We start from the raw sequence: 18,186 nt of genomic DNA on the forward strand, positions 1-18,186 counted from the left end.
ACAACGCGTGTTTACTCACCAGTCACCTTTTCGTGATCCTCAACCTGCAGCCAATCAGCGGCAGCGAGGCACACATGGACGGTGATCATTCAGTAAATGCACGTCCACGGACGAGAACGGTGACCCCGAAGAACAAAGAAAGCTGCTTCATTGCCTTGCCTCGTCTATCTGGTTAGCAGGCGTATTAGCAAACACGTTTTACGTTTGTTTTCAGGACTTTGTAGTTATTAGGTCTGTTGGGATTTTTGTTTTTTTCCGAAAGGGAAACTAATTGGTTTGTTGCGACTTCTCCCAGCGTCAATTTATGGTAAGTTTAAAAAGTCAGTTTATACGGCGACACATCTAGTGTCAAACATGATCTATTTTTTAGGGCTATTGTCTCAAAACGTACTGGTTGTTTGGGGTTACGAGCGCCGTTCTCGTTGGGGACGCAGAGCCATGACCAAACTCGAATACACATCTTGTCATTTTTAGTGCTTTCTCGTCTTTGAAAAATATACAAAACCATAACAACAAAAGCGAAAACTTTTCCTGATATTTAAATACGGATGTATTCGTTCGGCTTACATATAGGCTACTGGAAAAAAAAAAAAAAAAAAAAAAACAGGCTGTCGACGTATTCTAATACCAGTTGAGCATGTTTTGTTTTGTAAGCGAACAGGAAGTTGGTCGTGACTCGTGAGTAATATTCTTGGTGGGGGAAATAGAAGTGGCTTCTTTGTGGTCACCCGGCGTTTTGAAAATGAGAGCTGCTTTTTGGTTCTGAATGCAAAGGGCCAGTTTGACACATACTGTACTTCAGAGATAAGATATTTGATTTGCTCGAATAACCGTTTTCATCTATTTTTGATATATTGATCTATGTGAAGACGCTGATCATGTCATTTCACATGGTCAGCAATGGTTTAATAAGGTACAACACTTAAGAACTATCAAATCCATAAAAAAAAAAACAAATTTTCAAATTGTCACTTCTATACAGGAAATCACATTGTTCCATCACTGATAAACTATTTTTAGAATAGGGCCGTGGGCCATGCTCATGTAGTCTTTGGTGGCGACCTCATAACCACGGGCACCAGGTTGCTGCTGTGGTACAATTTCACCAGTTAAAGGGTTACTTGATTCGTTTAACCATCTTCAGCAGTAAAAAGTTGTCTGACCTCATTACTTTTAATGTACAATGAATACTTTTAAAATCACAATTTGCCACTTGCTATATTGACTGAAATGACATCTCTGGTAACGACCAATCATAGCTCATTTTGTGAAAGTCACATTACCAAACCAAGAAAACAAGTGAGCTGTGATTGGTAGTTACCTGAACTCTGCGCACCTCTGATGTCATTTTCAGTTGACAGCAAGTGGCAACATGTGTTTTTAAAGGTGTTCATTGTACATGAAAAATGCTGAAGTTATCAAATTAATTATAGACAAAAATATAAACTTTTTATTCCAGAAAATGGCTAAATGGGTTAAGTATCCCTTTAATCTGCCTTTGTAATGTAATCCGACGCCTGGGGCACGTCAGAGCTAGTTAGCGACATTTTTAGCCACCGCGAAGCGCTGGCAACAGGTGCAGTACAATACAAATAATTATGTAATTGTGTCTTTGCGTCCTTAATTGGTGGTCAAACGTGATTTCAAGACGAAGTTGTGGTGTTGACGTTGATTGCAACAGTTTGTGACGGCAATATAGATGTCCCTAACCCTCAATAGGTGAGTCAGATCAGCAGTTACATGCGACATGCTGCCGGGAGCAACTTCAAAACAAAAGCATTTCAAATCATTGATCTTTTGAAGTTGGCTTTCTCGCCACATTGGTGCTGTGTACTGTCATAAGTGGGTATCCGTTCCTAAGTGGGTATCCGAGGCAGAAAAAATGGCGAGGACTTTTTTCAGCCCCCCCCCCTTTTTTTTTAAGGATTGTCATTTAATCGAGAGTGTAATAATCAAAAGCGTAATTGAATTTTGATTAATTGCACAGAACTCACTCAACTAACTTTGAAATAAGCAGTAGTTTGGGAAATTTTTAGAAATTCACAAAAAAAGACACGTTAAGCTGTTTAATGCCGCTTCTAGTTGAAGTTTACTGTCGCACCAACCATAAAACTGAGAATGACACATTGTGTATTGAAATCAGTGGTGTTGCCTTATGTAAAGGTCTGATTGGCTTCATGCCAACAAACCATGCAAAGCACCATTGACATGCTAAGGGTTAGCATCCTTAGTAGTGTTTTTTGGTATGTAACCTAACAGTGAAGCAAAACATTTAGATAACCCTCACAGGCATACAGAGCTGACAACATATAGACATTATTAGCTTAAAAAAAAACCTGTTAAGGTGCTCTGCAGATGTTGTCACTTTTTTTACTCGCGACTGCCACCTTTGGCCTAAAGTGGAACTGCAGCCTATGTGTCAAGCTCGTGCATGGCGCTAACTCCCCCTCCCAAGATACTGTGTTACTGCTTGCCCCGAAATGCTCTGAACTGAAGGGAAGATACAAGCTGACAGTCACAGTTGCAAAGTCAGGGCTCTTTGTACTCTTCTGGGCATTGCTGGAGCATGCATGATGTAGAAAAATCAACATTTTAAAGAATACAATGCACCTTTAACATCTGATCCCTAAGCTACATCACTTGACTGCTCTCAATTCCTCCATATCTTAATAAACAAGGTGTTAAATTTATCATACAGTAATTGTAAGTTATACATTTTTCTTGAAATTAACACAGTGTAAATTATACAATCTGTGGAATGTGTCTTTTATAATAAAAGCTTTCTTTGCTCCTATTCCAGAGTGACTCTCAATCCTGACAATGAATTCAGAACTGTGCCTGAGAATTCTCCAGGCAAACATCAAGGTATTTATCTGTTAACACAATTAATGTCATCACTAGTGGGGTGAGGTTGGGACTGGTGGGTGGTTGGTTGACTTCCCCTTTAAAAAAAAAACTAATCCAAATTGGTCATCATGCCTTGCAGTGTGAAAAGCAGGGCATTGTGATTGATTGTGATATGTAGAGTTTTATTATTTATTTTATTCAATTTTATCTTAAAATGAGCATATGCAGGAACGTTAGCCCTAACATTCAGGCTAATAAGGTTACCATTGTGCAAAATACATGTAAATGTGTAGAACACATTATAAAAATACATTTTCATGTAAATTTCATTTATACATTTTATTGCCTGTGGAGGCAAATGGAACTAACTTGGAATGGTTTCTTTTGTCGCTTTGTGATCTATTAAATGTTCAAAAAATGAATAGAACAGATATTTTTAACTTAATACTGGATCATCTGAAAGTCTTGTGATCGGACTCTATTTTGAATCACATGATCAGATCCGGACATCCCTAATCTTAGATAAATGCAAACTGCAACGGACAAAGGCTCATTTAAAGGTCTCATATTATTAAACTTTTCAACATACTAAAATAATTCTCAAATGTGTAAAAGTTCGGCAAAGTTGACTTTGGATCGAATATTTTTGCTGTCCCTAAATTAGCCAAAAAACGCTCTGTTCAAAACAGCCTGTTTTAGGGCTGTGTCACTTTTATGTAAATAGCTGCACCAGGCCACGCCTAGGCCATACCCTTCTTTCTCTAAGGGGCAGTGATTTCGGTCATGGTAGCCATGTGCTAATGTTGTGAATGGAAACAACTGGCCATGGAAGCAGAAGAAAATAAAAATACAGACATGTATTTTACACATTTGAAAACTATTTTAATATATGGAAAAGTGGCATAACGTTTTACCATAAGAACAAGTAGAATAACGTTACTACAGAGACTATGTTGCAGTTTTAGTTTGTGATTGTTTAGGCAATGGTTATTTTGCCGTAACCGGCAAATTTCACGTGAACGTTATTTTGCCGTGAATGTCTTCGATTTGCTGTGAATGCTTGTAGACATTTACAAGCGGTTATTAAACCCACAAATGTGCACGTTTAGGTCGCAACGTGCAAGCCGTCTCGTCGAGACCACTTGGTGGCCGGTTAGCATCATAAAGTCATGTCAACTAGGTGGCGAGTTGCCAGTCACGGCAAATTAACGACCGTGGATTGTATCTTGACAAAACAATACACAACCGCTTCATATTATACAACCATTGTCTGCTTTATCATATCTGACCTCTTGTAACCAGACAACCTCCACACGACAAATGTAGCTCCCACTTTAGGCACTAATAATACACCAGTAATATGGTAGGAGGTGCACATCTCTTACTAGAAAGGATGGGAAAGAAGGCTAAATCAAAAAATGTTAAACTTACATCTGTCTCGTTTGCACGGAGCATTTGCGAGCAAGGGGAGAAAAAGAAAGGAGCAGCCAGCTTCTTGAATTTCAGTGGGCGTGACAAACCTTTACCAGAGGTAAACTAACCCGAGGGGGCCGGGTCGAGTGCACTTCCGTGTCTTTGACGTCACTAAATCACGGAAGTTTAATCTGCCTGTTTGAAGCACACATTTTAGAAAGGAGGAGAAAGCTAAAGAAGTCGCGGACTGACTTTTTTCATACCTGGTTGGATTGTAGACAGGCAGGGGATGCATATTATTAATAGAAAACGCCACTAAAGTGCATTTTCATACTATGGGACCTTTAAGTAAATAGGAAACATTTGGTTCAGAGGTATTGAGCGTCACTCATACCGCTTCCTCTCCCACCCCTTGAAAGTTTTTTTTGTTTTTGGTCGGCATACCATTGAGAAATTAAAGTGCCTGGGCACTCAAATTGGTCTCAATCAGTTTAGAACCCAGATATGCATTCAGTGCAATTGGTGATGCAGTCATTAGTCTCTTTCACACTGGCACTCAGTCAGCTATAGTTCCTGACAAATTTGCGGTCCTCTGTCAAGAGCTGTAACCAATGTGTGAAGTTTAATTCCTAAGGCTCACTGTCCATATCCCTTTGTTGAAAGCAATTATCGCTATTATGATGACATCGCCGCACATCAAATTTATCTCTGTGTGCTTGAGCCACCTCGTGTGTGTAAACCGATATTGGAAATAACGTCACAATTCTGTCTGAAAGGGACAGGAGAATAAATCCTGACTCTGTTATGCCTCTGATGCGCCGCCAATTTCGAAGCAGGAATGGAGTCGCTGCTTGTATACAAGTACATGTGTGCTAATCTGTAAACCCACATCTTTTCCCCCGCCTGGCTCCTTCCAGCAGCTGTTTTATTGTGTTAACCGGGAAGCCGGGTTGTTTTTCTCCATCCTTGCGTCACAAGCTGGAACTTACTGACTTATGGCACGCATACGCACACACACGCACGCAAAATATCTTTGCTGTCTCTGTCCTATCCCACAATCGTCTTGCTGTTGACTGTTTACTGACCTCCTTTTGGACTCGGGACTGTATTCCCACTCTTTCACTTGGCAGTTGTGATTGTGTGTTCACATTTCTGTGTGAGAGACTCCTGACTGCTCGGCGAAATGTTTTCATGGTAAGCTGTCGTTTCAACCGCTTTGTTTTTAAATTATTTCTTTATTTATTTGTATGTATGCTTTCTTGCAACATTTTCTTGCTTTTCCTGGGTGATGGAGTGTCAGAGACATCACCTAATGATTTATTTCCAAAACTGAAATTGTGGAAGGAGTTTTAACATGCAAAATCCTTTATTAAGAATCCACACTTGGTCTCCCCAAGTTGAGAATGCATTTAACTGGGGTTTTTCCAAAAACGGTACACAATTTCATACTTAAGCAGCATGAAATTTGAGATTTACATTTCTCACTCTAGACAAAACAGGCTAGACAGGTTTGCTACAAACATCTATATTTTGAGCTGTATTGATGTTGAACAGAATTGAATATCCTTTTGTTAAATTTGGTGATAAGTGGATTTTTATTTTTAGAGGCTGGCATTTTAGATATTTTTGCTGGTCGGTCATTTGTCTGTATCCAGCACTCCATTTCGTCATTGTCAGTCCGCCATTTTTTTACAAGCCGAACCAACCTCTAATCGTTGGTCCATTGGTCCGCTGTTTTATTATACCCAGACTTCCGTTGTCACTTCGTCACGGCTATTTTAGAACCGACCGATAAAGGTGGGCATTCCGTCAATATTGTCACATGAAGTTCATCATTAAATTAGTTGACATGCTAGCCATAACTGAAATAGCATAAACTGGCGTGACATCATACACATATTTACAATCATCTCCTTGACTCAAACATTTAATTCACAAAATATACTGTGTGCGCCTTGTAACCCAGGATTAGACTCCGTCTCTCTCGCTCTCATTCTCTTATACGTATGGGCCCAAACAGAAAGTGGTTGTGACCCAAACCTGAAGTAATTGTTTACAAAATATTCATGAAGTAAATAATTTAACCCATAACCATAAATGTTTATATGCAAATAAATGCACATACATAAAATAAGTAGACTCAAACAAATCAAATATTGCATATTTACTAAGTGAAGTGACATCATCTTTACTAATTCGGCTTGTTCAACCTCCTTAGCCAATCTATTTTGTTCCGCTTCTATTCTATATCCTTTGTGTTGTTTATGCAATGAGTATACTGTAGTGTATTAATTTTTTCTACAATAGTCACTCTCTCTCTCTCACACACACACACACACACACACACACACACACGCACACACACACACACACACACACACACACTCATTCATTGCAGTCCTCTTAAGCAACACACAAACACACCAGAGACGCACTGCGTGTGCATCCATGCATCCATTTTCCAAACCGCTTATTCCTCACAAGGGTCGTGGGCGTGCTGGAGCCTATTCAAGCTGTTCTCGAGCAGTAGGTGGGGTACACTCTGAACTGGTTGCCATATTTGACCCAAAGAGTGACAATTACACTGACAAACGAAAACCCACGTCCTTCGTTTATTAGTCCGCAATTTTTTTTTCTTCAAGTTTCTCCTCATTCGTCAAAACAAAACACAACAAAACAGGGGTCTTTCAGTGACGGGCCAATGGAGTACCCACCTCTATTTACTATCCCAGGTAATGAGGTATTATTTTCTTTTCTTTTTTTGAGGGGACATCCAAGCAGTGCACAATATGATTGGCTGCTTGCAGTGTTGAGTAAACAAGCCATGCATTTGAAGTTAATTGCCTTAAATTAACTATTTTCCCCATCTTCCCACGTGGTGGGTGGATGGAGGGAGCAAGACGAGATGCTGCAGAGTTGCTAATAGTACTCCAATTTCACGTATTGCTTATCATACCGTCAGAAGACTGTAATATTGGCCCATGCCTGTGAAGGTAATGTCGAATTTGATGATGCACATTTGTCATTTTAATTGTGTGAGTGGGTAAATTGGATATCAAAGGCTTAGCTGGAATGTAGAAAGTCATCATCCATTTGTTTGTTCTTTAGTGATTGGAAATGATCAGTGTGTGCTATGTCTGTGTTTCAGGAGCCACATTCTCCCAGGTAGAAGAGTGTTCAAATACATCTGTGCCAATGAGTTAACGTCAGGATTTACCACTTATTTATTAGGATCCTGAGTGCATTCATTCCCCTTCCCTTTCCCTTAAAAACACCTCATTATGGGCCAGAGGATTGCGGTGAGCATTAAGTCAGTGGATGTAGGTGGGGAGCCTTCATACAGGCCAGTGCGACGAGAACTGCAAGGTCCAGATTTCTGCCGGCCACCCAGACTGGATCTACTGCTGGACATGCCCCCAGCTAGTCCCGAGACTCAGCTACGCCACGCCTGGAATCCTGATGATCGGTCCCTCAATGTCTTTGTCAAAGAAGATGAGAAGCTGACGTTCCACCGACACCCAGTAGCACAGAGCACAGACTGTATCCGAGGCAAAGTGGGCTACACCAGGGGCCTCCATGTTTGGAGCATTCACTGGCCAGCAAGACAGAGAGGCACCCACGCTGTTGTAGGAGTGGCCACAGTTGAAGCACCTTTACACTCGGTGGGGTACAGCGCTTTAGTGGGATCAGATTCGGAGTCCTGGGGCTGGGACCTGGGTCGAAACAGACTGTACCACGATGGAACGAATCAGCCCGTTTCATCGGCAACACCCACATACCCCTGCTTCCTTGAGCCAGATGAATCCTTTGTGCTTCCAGACTCCCTGGCAGTCATACTTGATATGGATGAGGGCTCCCTGAGCTACATGGTAGACGGACAGTATCTGGGAGTAGCGTTTCGAGGGCTAAAAGGCAAGAGACTGTATCCCATCGTCAGTGCCGTGTGGGGACACTGTGAAGTGACTATTCGCTACGTCAACGGACTAGATCGTAAGTTCATCTCTTTCTGACACAAACACTCAGACCAGCTAATGTGTATATGCTTTTAAGCCAGCTGTCATGGGGTTACTTGTGCATTGTCATTTACAATGCAAAAGTTGAACAATACTATAGTGATTTTTCCCCCTGCTTCTTCGTCGTTATAATACCATAGCCCTTCCATTCATAGAAATTGGTGTTACTTTTTACTTTGTATTCCGTACTTTTTTGACCACTAAAGTTATCTATCAGCTGGGACTGCAGAGATTTCACCAAGCTACCTGCCAATCTCCGTCTGTTTGAATTAACCCTGGAGAACCCAAAAACCCTTTTCTTCTTTGGAAAATTATGAATTATACATTAAATGACAGCTATAAGTTCACTGAACACCAAAATATATGTTTTTTCAATTTTAACCCTTTTAACCCAAAAGTGTCATGTCAGGGTCCTAGCTCAGAGTTGCTAATTTATCAAAATATATATATAAAACATACTCCTAGGCATTCTGCAACATGATATGAAATAGATTAACAAAAAAAAACACAATTTTACCATCTGATGGTTTGCTGAGAAGATGGTTTTGTTTGGATTGATTTCCAGCTCAACAAAACAGCATGTTGCCAGCTATCTTGTCACCACCACTCTGGCTCATGTAAGTGCAATATTCATCCACTAGATGGCCCCATGCAGGGGTCAGAAGTGGCACTCTGGACTTTTGAAGTTAAATTTGTAAAAAAGAAAAAAAGGTCTTTGTTATTTGAGTAGCAGAATTTATAGGGGCCAAATTTGACCCCGTGGGTTCTCCAGGGTTAAACACCAAACGCGGGAGTGAGTGTCTGCCTCGGTGCTGTTTGTGAGTACCGCCAGCGTAATTGTGCACACCAGAGAAGGACAGGGGCGTCTCCTGGTAAACTATGTCGAAAAAGAGAGTGCTGCCGAGTACTGCACTACAGGTGAGCCACTCTTTCTCCTGCAGCGCCTTCTCTCTTTTTTTTCTTCGATGCCCCTCGAGCGCTTCCACTTTTTCACTTGCATTCTGGTGGCTGTGCTAAACACTTGAGCTAATGTTAGCACTATTGCTATCAACAGATTTAAACAACTTAACACTTAGCACTATCTCCAGGTGGCTACAGACCTGTACAGGACGCCGCGTCTGACTTTGCAGTGCGTTCCCAAAGCCGATTGCGAAGAAATTTATTTTTAAACGTTGGTGAATTTGGGAATGTGCCGATTTTAAGTGCGCCGCACGGTGTCCCGCTCCAAATAGCCTACAAACGTGCCATCCACAAATGTGGGTCGTTAAATTGACATATTTTTTTTCCCGGTTTAAATCGCAAAAATCCGGCATTTGAAGAGGGCAGACTTTATATCCACTGTATATAGTAATATAACAATTATTATATTATAAATTTACACAAATACTCTAAGTCACAAAACTGTTACGTTGTTCAGACTCCTCAGATAAAGAAAATAATACCTAATGCAAAAATAGTGTTACAAACTGGGTTATTTTAGCAGAGACAGTTAGGGGGTTAGCTAAAGTTTTTGTTCATTTCTAAATTCTAGAGTCTGTAGAGTAAACTTGGGCATGTGCAGAACAAGGAAGCCTGTCTTATTTGCTATGCTTGTCCTAAAAAGAGACAAATTCTGTTGTTGTTGGCGTATGTTAAGGTCAACAGTAACTCACACACAGGTCTTGCTGCAGTACAACAAAAAACTAAACTGTAGTGTCCATTTCCTGTTTTTTGCATTATGCTAAGTAAAAAAAATAATAAGAAGAAAACGTACCAATTTTGTCTGACTTATCAGGCACCTGCATGTTTATGGGCTTGCTTATTCATTTTTCTCGGTGCATATTATCCGTTCAACTTTAGGGAGACGCTGCCATATAAAATCACCTTCAGAAAAGTTTTCCCAGCGCAGCAAAAAAAATGCAGTTAAGCTAGCACACAGTGATGTAATGTTATATATAATAAACCAAAGTACTAGAAATCATGAGGACCTGTCTGCAGGCTATCCTCCATGTCAAAACAGGAAACACTACCGACTGCTCTCCACAGTTCCCGCAGCCCATTTTGTTACTGTTGTATTGTTATACTGTATTAACAATCTCCATGACAACAAGCCTGGTGGCACTTCAGCTAATGACAACATGCTGAGTCGACTAACTAAACTGAAGGAAACAGACCGGAGAAAGGGAACATTCCACAAACTCCGTTACTGCCGCCTGCTTTGTGAGCGAACCCCTTTTGACTTTCGACTTGTGCACTCTACTCTTCTTTTGACTGGCTTTTTTCTTTTCCTGTGTGTGTGTGTGTGTGTGTGTTTAAAAAAGAAAAAAAAATTTAATACCGGTCTTGTTTTTCTAGTTTTTCTTGTTTCTGTTTCTATGCCGGGTTGTCATTGCAGACGTGGGTTTGGACTTTGCACGAATGTGATGTGATATTTTGGTAACCTCGGAGTAGCTGTTTGATATGATTTTGAAAGACAGTAGTTGAGATTATTCTGTTATTCATCTCTCTCTAAAATCTAGGGCACGAATCGATGGCGACTCGAATTAAGATGCAAGTTGTCCGTTAAACGAACATCGAATCAGATTTTTCGGACGCGAGACAAAGCCTGTCATAGCATATTGTCACAGAGGCATGTTTAGATGCTACTCGTGTCTCAGTGTGACATATTGTATGTGCGTGGGGAGTGAACGTACGTGAAAACACATTACATTTGAGGCCGGAAACGTTTGCGTTTGGATGGAGATGTTTGACCGGCTAATGAGCATTAAGTTGTCCGTCTTTGGAGGCTTGGACTCTCCCTATTTTCACAAAAGTCCCAGTAAGCCAAAAGTCTGTCATGTCAGGGTCCTACATTTATAAGGACTGTTTAGGCAGTCATGTAGTGTAAATCAAATATGCAGTATGGCATGTGGACCAGCTGTGTGCGTCTAGCACAGGGGTGGGCACACTCAGTCCTCGAGGGCCGGACTCCTGCAGGTTTAGGAGGTTTCCCTTCTCCAACACAGCTGATATATGATCAGCTCATCAGCAAGCTCTGCATAAGCCCGATAATGATCCTGTTGATTGGATTCAGCTGCGTTGGCGCAGGTGAACATCCAAAACCTGCAGGACTCCGGCCCTCGAGGACCGTGTTTGCCCACCACTGGACTCCAGCATCTAGAATCTTTGCACCCTTTTGAAGTTCGTAGTTTAGTTGAACTGTATTTTCTTCACTGAATGTTTTTCTGTGACTCACAGAAAGCGCATGCCAGTTGGCCTTCTAATGTCAACCTGTACAGCCACGTATTTACATTTTTACTTCGTCCTAGGGCTGGGCAATATATTGAATAGATTCGATACATCGTCATTTTAAAAATCGAATCCTTGAAAATTTGCTAAATCATGAAATAGAATTTTGTCTTTTGGATCATTAAAAGCTGTTGTTCTTATGTTTTGTTACATTCAAATGTTTTTCTAAGTTGTAACTTTGTGGCAGATTGCATTACAAGACATGTTGACAATAGCTGCCAACTACTTAATTGTGGCATTTAAGAAAAAACTGAATGTTAAAATTAATTTAGAATCAGTATACATTATTGTTATTTGAACACTTTGCACAGGAATGATTTTTTAATAAATGAAACCTTTAAATGTTTGTTGGGCTTATTAGATTAAAACCGTAATCGTCCTGAATTACTGTAAAAATCTAGATTTTTTTTTGGCCATACTTTGTCATTTGGTGTTTGTTAATAATTTTTCTAATCATTTTAAAAAGGTCTAGTATTATAATGATTATTATAATGAGATGATGACACGGTGCATGCTGGTTGTTGTTAATGTTTAAATGTAACAACTGTGTCCTAACCATTTTTCTCCTTTCACAGCGGAACCCCTCCCCCTCATGCATCTATGCCGAAGAGTAGCTCGCCTGGCTTTGGGTAGGGAACGTATCCATCACATCGACACGCTCCCGCTGCCTCCGACTCTCAAGAACTACCTCCAGTACCAATGACAACACACACGCACACACACACACACACACAGATGTGGGAGCTGCACCTGTCACTGCAACCGCAACCCTCCAAACTGACATTGGAACACCAGATATCTGCTGAATATGTTAACAAGGACGTTGACTGTGACGAGAGGTTAAACATGAATATGATGACGTTGTTCATCTCCAGCTGCTTGTCTTTTCTTGGACACGATTAGAGATGTTTGTGAATGTGATCGTTTATAAGAAACATCAAATGAGCATAACTCAAGGTCTTAATTTCTGTAGTTTTGCAATACAGTTTATTTTGACTTCCAGCACCAGCTTGTATACATTTTCTCATCCAATAGTATGAGAACATGTGGCAAAACGGTGGACTGGGACTAAACGCTCTGCACAGCCTCTGGAGCCTTGCATGCTGGGAAATGTGTTATTGATATTCTTTCTAGTAACACGGGTTGCACATGAATAACATCAAGCTACAGGAAATAAAATTGTGCAATCATTAGTGAGAAAATGGTCCACCCACGCTCAAAACTCCCATTCATGGAGGGCTTTTGGTTCCATTTTCAGTCATGTCCACACTAGTTCACTTGGATTACATGCACGCAATTAATGCATCACAGCTGTAATTGCCTGCAGGCAGACAAATATTGCCTTGTTTGGAAAATTCAAATTGCAGTCTTCCCTACGTCCCAATTTGTTCTCTTGTTTTCTTTCTTGTTCGAAACAAACTTGATGACCTCAAAGGACTCTATGTGACACACTTTTGCTCCTCAGTCACTGATGATTTGAAAGTCTTTGACATATTTTAAGGCTTTACTTTTAGAAACACAAAAAAATAACCTGATGCTTTTTTTACCTTCAGATTTTTAAATGCTGCTTTTCTTCTATTGCGTGGCTTAACATTTGTGGTGTTTAGGCCCAATTTAGTTTTGAAAATTATAATTGTTATATATATTTTTTTCAATGCATATTGTGAGATTTGTCTACAGGGCAGGAACTTGCAGTGAACAGAAAACCTTTAAGGCACAAGCGTCTCTTTAAATGTGAATGAGAATAAACTTTGTTAAACTCACGCTTCCTTCCAATGTCTGCGCTCTCAATGTCATGACGCACTTTCACACAAACATGATTCTCGCACCCCCACCCCCATCTTTGAGTGTCTGCACTCCTGCTGGGCACAATGATTCCATTCATCCGTTTTCTAAACATATGTTGGGCACTGGTCCTGTCCAGCGTTATATTAGTACATAAGGCACATCAGGCTTTATTTATTTTTTTATTGTTGTGTAGATGTAAAAAAACATCACTTTAATGGTTTGCTTGTTAGATGGAGAAATAAAGCATGCTTTTGCATTTCTGTTTATAGCACAATGCGACTTTGTTGAATTACGTTGAATTGTCTTCAAGAAGTCATAGGAACTCAACGGGTTAACGGGCCCCTCGACCGCCTGCTTGTGAGCCCCGAAGTTTTAGACAAGGAACACCACGGGATGCAAGTGTTTCATCACGTCTAACGGGACACGTTGCAATGCCAATGATACACACGCAGTACCTCGGTCACTGGGTGAGTGCAATTTTCAACTTCGCATATTGTTGGCCTGACCATTTACTGGGTATAAGAGTGTGGGCAAGAAACCATTTTCTGATGCAAAAATAACCTAATCAACATTTGGTGTGATTTTGTCATGTTGGTCTGTTTTGGAATTCCTGAGATACCAGGTTCGCCTTTGGGCAGTACTTGCGGTCAACAAGTAGTGGTCGATTTAACTTGATAATCCCTGACTGGAAAAGTTACAAACTTTTGTATTATAATTGTTCAAGAGAAGAAATCTACTGATAATCACATGCAGAACTTTTACCACTTTTTAGGAATTTGGAAACGTTACAGTAAGCTACCATTGACACCCAAAAGTGATTGTGTTGGTAAACATCGCCACACCCATAGCAACACCCAAGTTCCTAATATTTGGCAACAAGGTTGACGTAGGCAGATTTTGCAGAAGGACACTGCTGCCCTCTTCTGGTAATCTTTATTTATTGCCTTTTTCTTCTGTTGGACAGTGTGTCGGTGTATGAGGGTAGAAGAAGAGTGCATTTAATAAATACTGTATTTATTTAGACGTACGTCTATCCAAACATATGGCTACTCGGTCATGATGACTTTGACCTTCAATATTCACGCAAGCATAACATATTTTCTTTAGGTGCTATTGGATGTGGAAGACATATAGCCTATGTACAATCCAAGATAATGTTTAAAGGGGTCAACCATTCTACTAATCAGTTCCTCATCAGATGTAACATTTTCCTAAACAAATCATATGATTTAAGTTTAAGTACCTATATCTAAAAATGAATAGTCTCCTGATGATGATCCTACCATTCACCTTCTTACGTGTTTCATGAAAAGTAATGAAACTTTAGGCCAGGGGTCACCTTTTCTGTAATACCGCCCTCTCCTGGCGAAAAGCTAAACTTCACAGAATTTTAAACAGCTTCATGTGGTAGTTGTGTGCTGTATTTTCACTATTTTGGTGAGTCTAGTTACCGTGCCACATTTGGTTTGCTTCAATTGAATTCTCCTTTCAGAATCATTCCCGCTTACTTTCACACTGATAAAACGTCTGCGCGCGCGTGCGTGCGAATCTTTGTCTGTCTGCCCCGATATTGGCTGGCAACCAAACCCACCTCTCACCTAAAAGTCAGCTGGTGTATATAAATAAATAAATTTGGGAAAAAAAGGTTTGATAGGAATTTCATGACAAATTGAAACACATCAATGTGCAAACGATGGCTAGATTCCAAAACAAGGTTTTATTGGCCAATTTACAGAAAGTGCTGTAGTGACTGACCATTCAAAGCAAAACTGACAAAAGAGTCCAGCAAAAAGAAAGAAAGAAAAAATTTAATTAAAGCAACATTTTACACAATATACAAGCTTTCCATGTTAACTGCATTGCCCTCCTCTTCTAAAACACACGTCAGGTCAACATTAGGGCATAATGAAAGGGTTTCAGGAGATGAGTAAAGGTAGTGAAAGGGATGACCTCACAAGACTAATGTGGTAAACTTTTAAACACGTATTTTACATGAACATATAGTAGTGCTACAGACTCCATTTTGGGGGCGTTCTTTTAACAGACAATTAGCTTCTCCGTGTGTTGGTGAGTTACAGCTGAGGAGAAAAGAAGAAGAAGCAAAAACCACCCATCACTCACCCGTTTAAATTACTATATCAAATGTGTCATAATTTCCCATTATTCGTTTTGAATTTTCTTAAAGAGACAGTCAACCCAAAAATGTTCTTGACAATAATATGTTCTATGTGGCCCCACTAGTCTAGATGTGATATTCTGATTAATATTTTATACTATCCATCTCGGGGGTGTCCACTTGCTGTGAACTGAAAATGACATCACAGTTGCTTAGGGCTCAGATAACGACCAATCATGGCTCATGTTGTGAACGTCACCTGACCAAACTCTGAAATAGGCGAGCCGTGATTGGTTGTTACCTTTGCACTGAGCAGCTATGATGTCATTTTCAGTCGACAACCAGTGGCAAAATGGCAGCCCACTGAGATGAATACAAATGGGTGAATTTTGCTGCTTAAGGAATATTTTCACAACTCTTTTGATGAACCATCGACTTCCAGCTAGTCGAATCGTACATTATCATGGCCTGAGGGGTTTCTGTACCGCTTTTACTGGCACTAAGCAACTTTGAACCAGGAATCAGGAACCCTGCCACACACAAATAACTACAAATGAGCTGACTGCTTTACAGCATACGCTACTTCCCCCATTTGTTACAAAGACAGAAGTCGATTCGAATCGATTGCTGCTGTCATAGCAGAAGCTGAACTGAAAAGTTTTGAAAAATAATAATGGGAGGCTATCTATATAGAAGGATAATCAAGGATCAACATTGGCTTCACTTGCTGGAGTGAACTCACAGGCAAAACACTACCGCTTTTGTCCATATGGTGCCGCCATAATCCACAAAACTGATTTAACTCATAAGTCACCAATGGGGCTGCATAGAACAAATTATTGTAAAGAAAAGTTTTAGTGCTTTAAGTCAATGTGCTGTTAACCTTAACATTGACCTCACAGATTCCAACAGGCTGATCAATACAGTTTCCCTAATTAGAACTCCTAATTGTGTAGAAGTTCCAATTTATGAGACACATTTGCATCTTTAATGTCAATAAAGATTAGATTAATGGATGACTAAGTAAATTAGATTTTACCTGTTGGATAGCCAAAATATGTTTCAACTAATATTCTTGTGTCTCCCTCCCCTGCATTTTGATTAGTGGAATAAAATGGGAAAGAAGAAACAAACAGTAGTATTGTTTTCTTACTACTTATCCCAATTTTAGGCTTTTTTTTTATTATCATACATTTTTTAAAATCTTTTTATACATGGATCTCTTTTTGGGACTTACTGGGCTTAATCTGGGATCTTGGGTACTAATTTCATGTCATCAAATGTGTAAATGTCCGCTGGTGTGAAAAAAGTTCTTTGCATCCTACCTTAGTGTTTACAGCCCTTTTGTCAGCCAAAGCTCGCACCACTGTTTGTAGTACTGTTCAATACTTTGGATGTACAAAAGACACTGTATGTGCTGTGTTTTGATTCATGTTGGTGTGCGGGACATCCAAATTAGATTACTGCACCGCAAAAAGCTGCTATTTGTTCAATCCGTTGTTTTGCTGAGGAGCCACGATAACGGTGCTTTCTTTTTTGAAAATATGTACAGCTTGCCTAGTGGACCTAGTGAACTGTTCTGGTATCCATGGAGACGGTGACGCATCCAAACAGTCCAACAAACAAACCCAACTGAACACTGAGCTGAACCGCACATAAAGGGACTGCGGCGCCACTGACTAATTCAGCAGAATAACGATTCTCAAGTGTGAACATGGAAAACGAAGCGAGATGACATTTGTTGCGTACACGAGGAGAGGAACGTCTCTGTGTAATGTGTGTATGCTTGTGGTAAGGAGGGGATGACTTCATGTACTTTCTATTTACAAGATAGTGTATAAAAATGTACAAGGGGAGTTATCTTTCTATCCCCAAAACAAAAAACTCTACTCTCTTGTTGAGTTTATAACATGACATCTGCACACTGCATTGTTCCGTTTTCTACATTTTTTTTTTTTAATTACTTTTATTTTCGAGTTCCATTGAAAATATGCTATTTCAGTAAAATCACCTGACTTTGCCTCGAGGGCCTGGAGAAAGATGGATGCATTACACATTGTATACAAACCCAAATTAATAATATAAATGTTGGCAACTTGTAAATCTTGAAGGTTGTTTTGCATTCAGAAATCTTTGCAGAATGTGTTTCATTAAGCTTAATTATGAGACTGTTGTAGTTAATTGTGAAAGATCATGTTTATATCAGCTGTAAATAGATTTTACTATTCATTTAAATATTTTGTTCAATTTAAATTTTTACCTGCTGTTTTTTTTTTTATGTACTAGGCGTAGCGTGTAACCAAATCCAGTAGGGGGCGATATTACCTAATTTTTCAATGCCACAAAGTGCATGGCTACCTGATTGTATTTATGTGTGTGTGTCAGCCATCAAATTTGATGCCTTATTACAGACATATAGATCATGTGAATGTTTGCGTTTGAGAGTTTCAATAAGATGTTTTTGTTTTGTCCCAGTTGAGGCGCTTCGTTCCCTGCATCGTCGGTAGTTGGATATCCACCTCGTCCTCGCTGTCATCTGATTCTGCACTAGTGATGTCATCCTCCTCTTCCTCGTCATCCTCCTCTTCATCTTCTTCCTCGCTGACCTCCTCCTCCGCCGCCTGAGGATCCTGCAGATTCTGAGAAAATCAGGCGATAAGTGACTACCCAGAAGTTGTAAAAGTAATAAGCCTGATGTAAAAAAACACAACAGGTCCACATTTTCATTTCATTTTAAAGCCA

General features: G+C 40.0%; 2 protein-coding genes across 2 annotated transcripts in view; one reads left to right on the forward strand and one right to left on the reverse strand.

Annotated features, from left to right (window-relative positions):
• Positions 1 to 31: 31 nt before the first annotated feature.
• LOC144052541 (SPRY domain-containing SOCS box protein 4-like) lies at positions 32 to 13,303 on the forward strand. Its single transcript, XM_077566700.1, has 4 exons — positions 32 to 307; positions 2,801 to 2,865; positions 7,409 to 8,250; positions 12,116 to 13,303. The coding sequence occupies exons 3-4, from the start codon at positions 7,542 to 7,544 to the stop codon at positions 12,241 to 12,243; spliced, it is 837 nt and encodes a 278-aa protein (XP_077422826.1). The 5' UTR covers positions 32 to 307; positions 2,801 to 2,865; positions 7,409 to 7,541; the 3' UTR covers positions 12,244 to 13,303.
• A 1,723-nt stretch (positions 13,304 to 15,026) lies between these two features.
• LOC144052267 (calsyntenin-2-like) overlaps positions 15,027 to 18,186 on the reverse strand; it is a 223,643-nt gene continuing 220,483 nt past the window's right edge. Inside the window, exon 17 of the mRNA XM_077566194.1 lies at positions 15,027 to 18,083. Within this exon, the coding sequence (XP_077422320.1) occupies positions 17,892 to 18,083 (192 nt within the window). The 3' untranslated portion in view covers positions 15,027 to 17,891. The remainder of the gene's footprint in view (positions 18,084 to 18,186) is intronic.

The sequence above is a fragment of the Vanacampus margaritifer genome, chromosome 5, assembly GCF_051991255.1.
Source record: "Vanacampus margaritifer isolate UIUO_Vmar chromosome 5, RoL_Vmar_1.0, whole genome shotgun sequence".
Classification (NCBI taxonomy): Eukaryota; Metazoa; Chordata; class Actinopteri; order Syngnathiformes; family Syngnathidae; genus Vanacampus; species Vanacampus margaritifer.

What these genes read in the sequence shown, in the direction of transcription:
- LOC144052541 (XM_077566700.1), top strand. Translation starts at nt 7,542, where the DNA reads ATGGGCCAGAGGATTGCGGTGAGCATTAAGTCAGTGGATGTAGGTGGG. An exon ending in CTACGTCAACGGACTAGATC is followed by an intron (nt 8,251 to 12,115) that starts GTAAGTTCATCT and finishes CTCCTTTCACAG; the next exon opens with CGGAACCCCTCCCCCTCATG.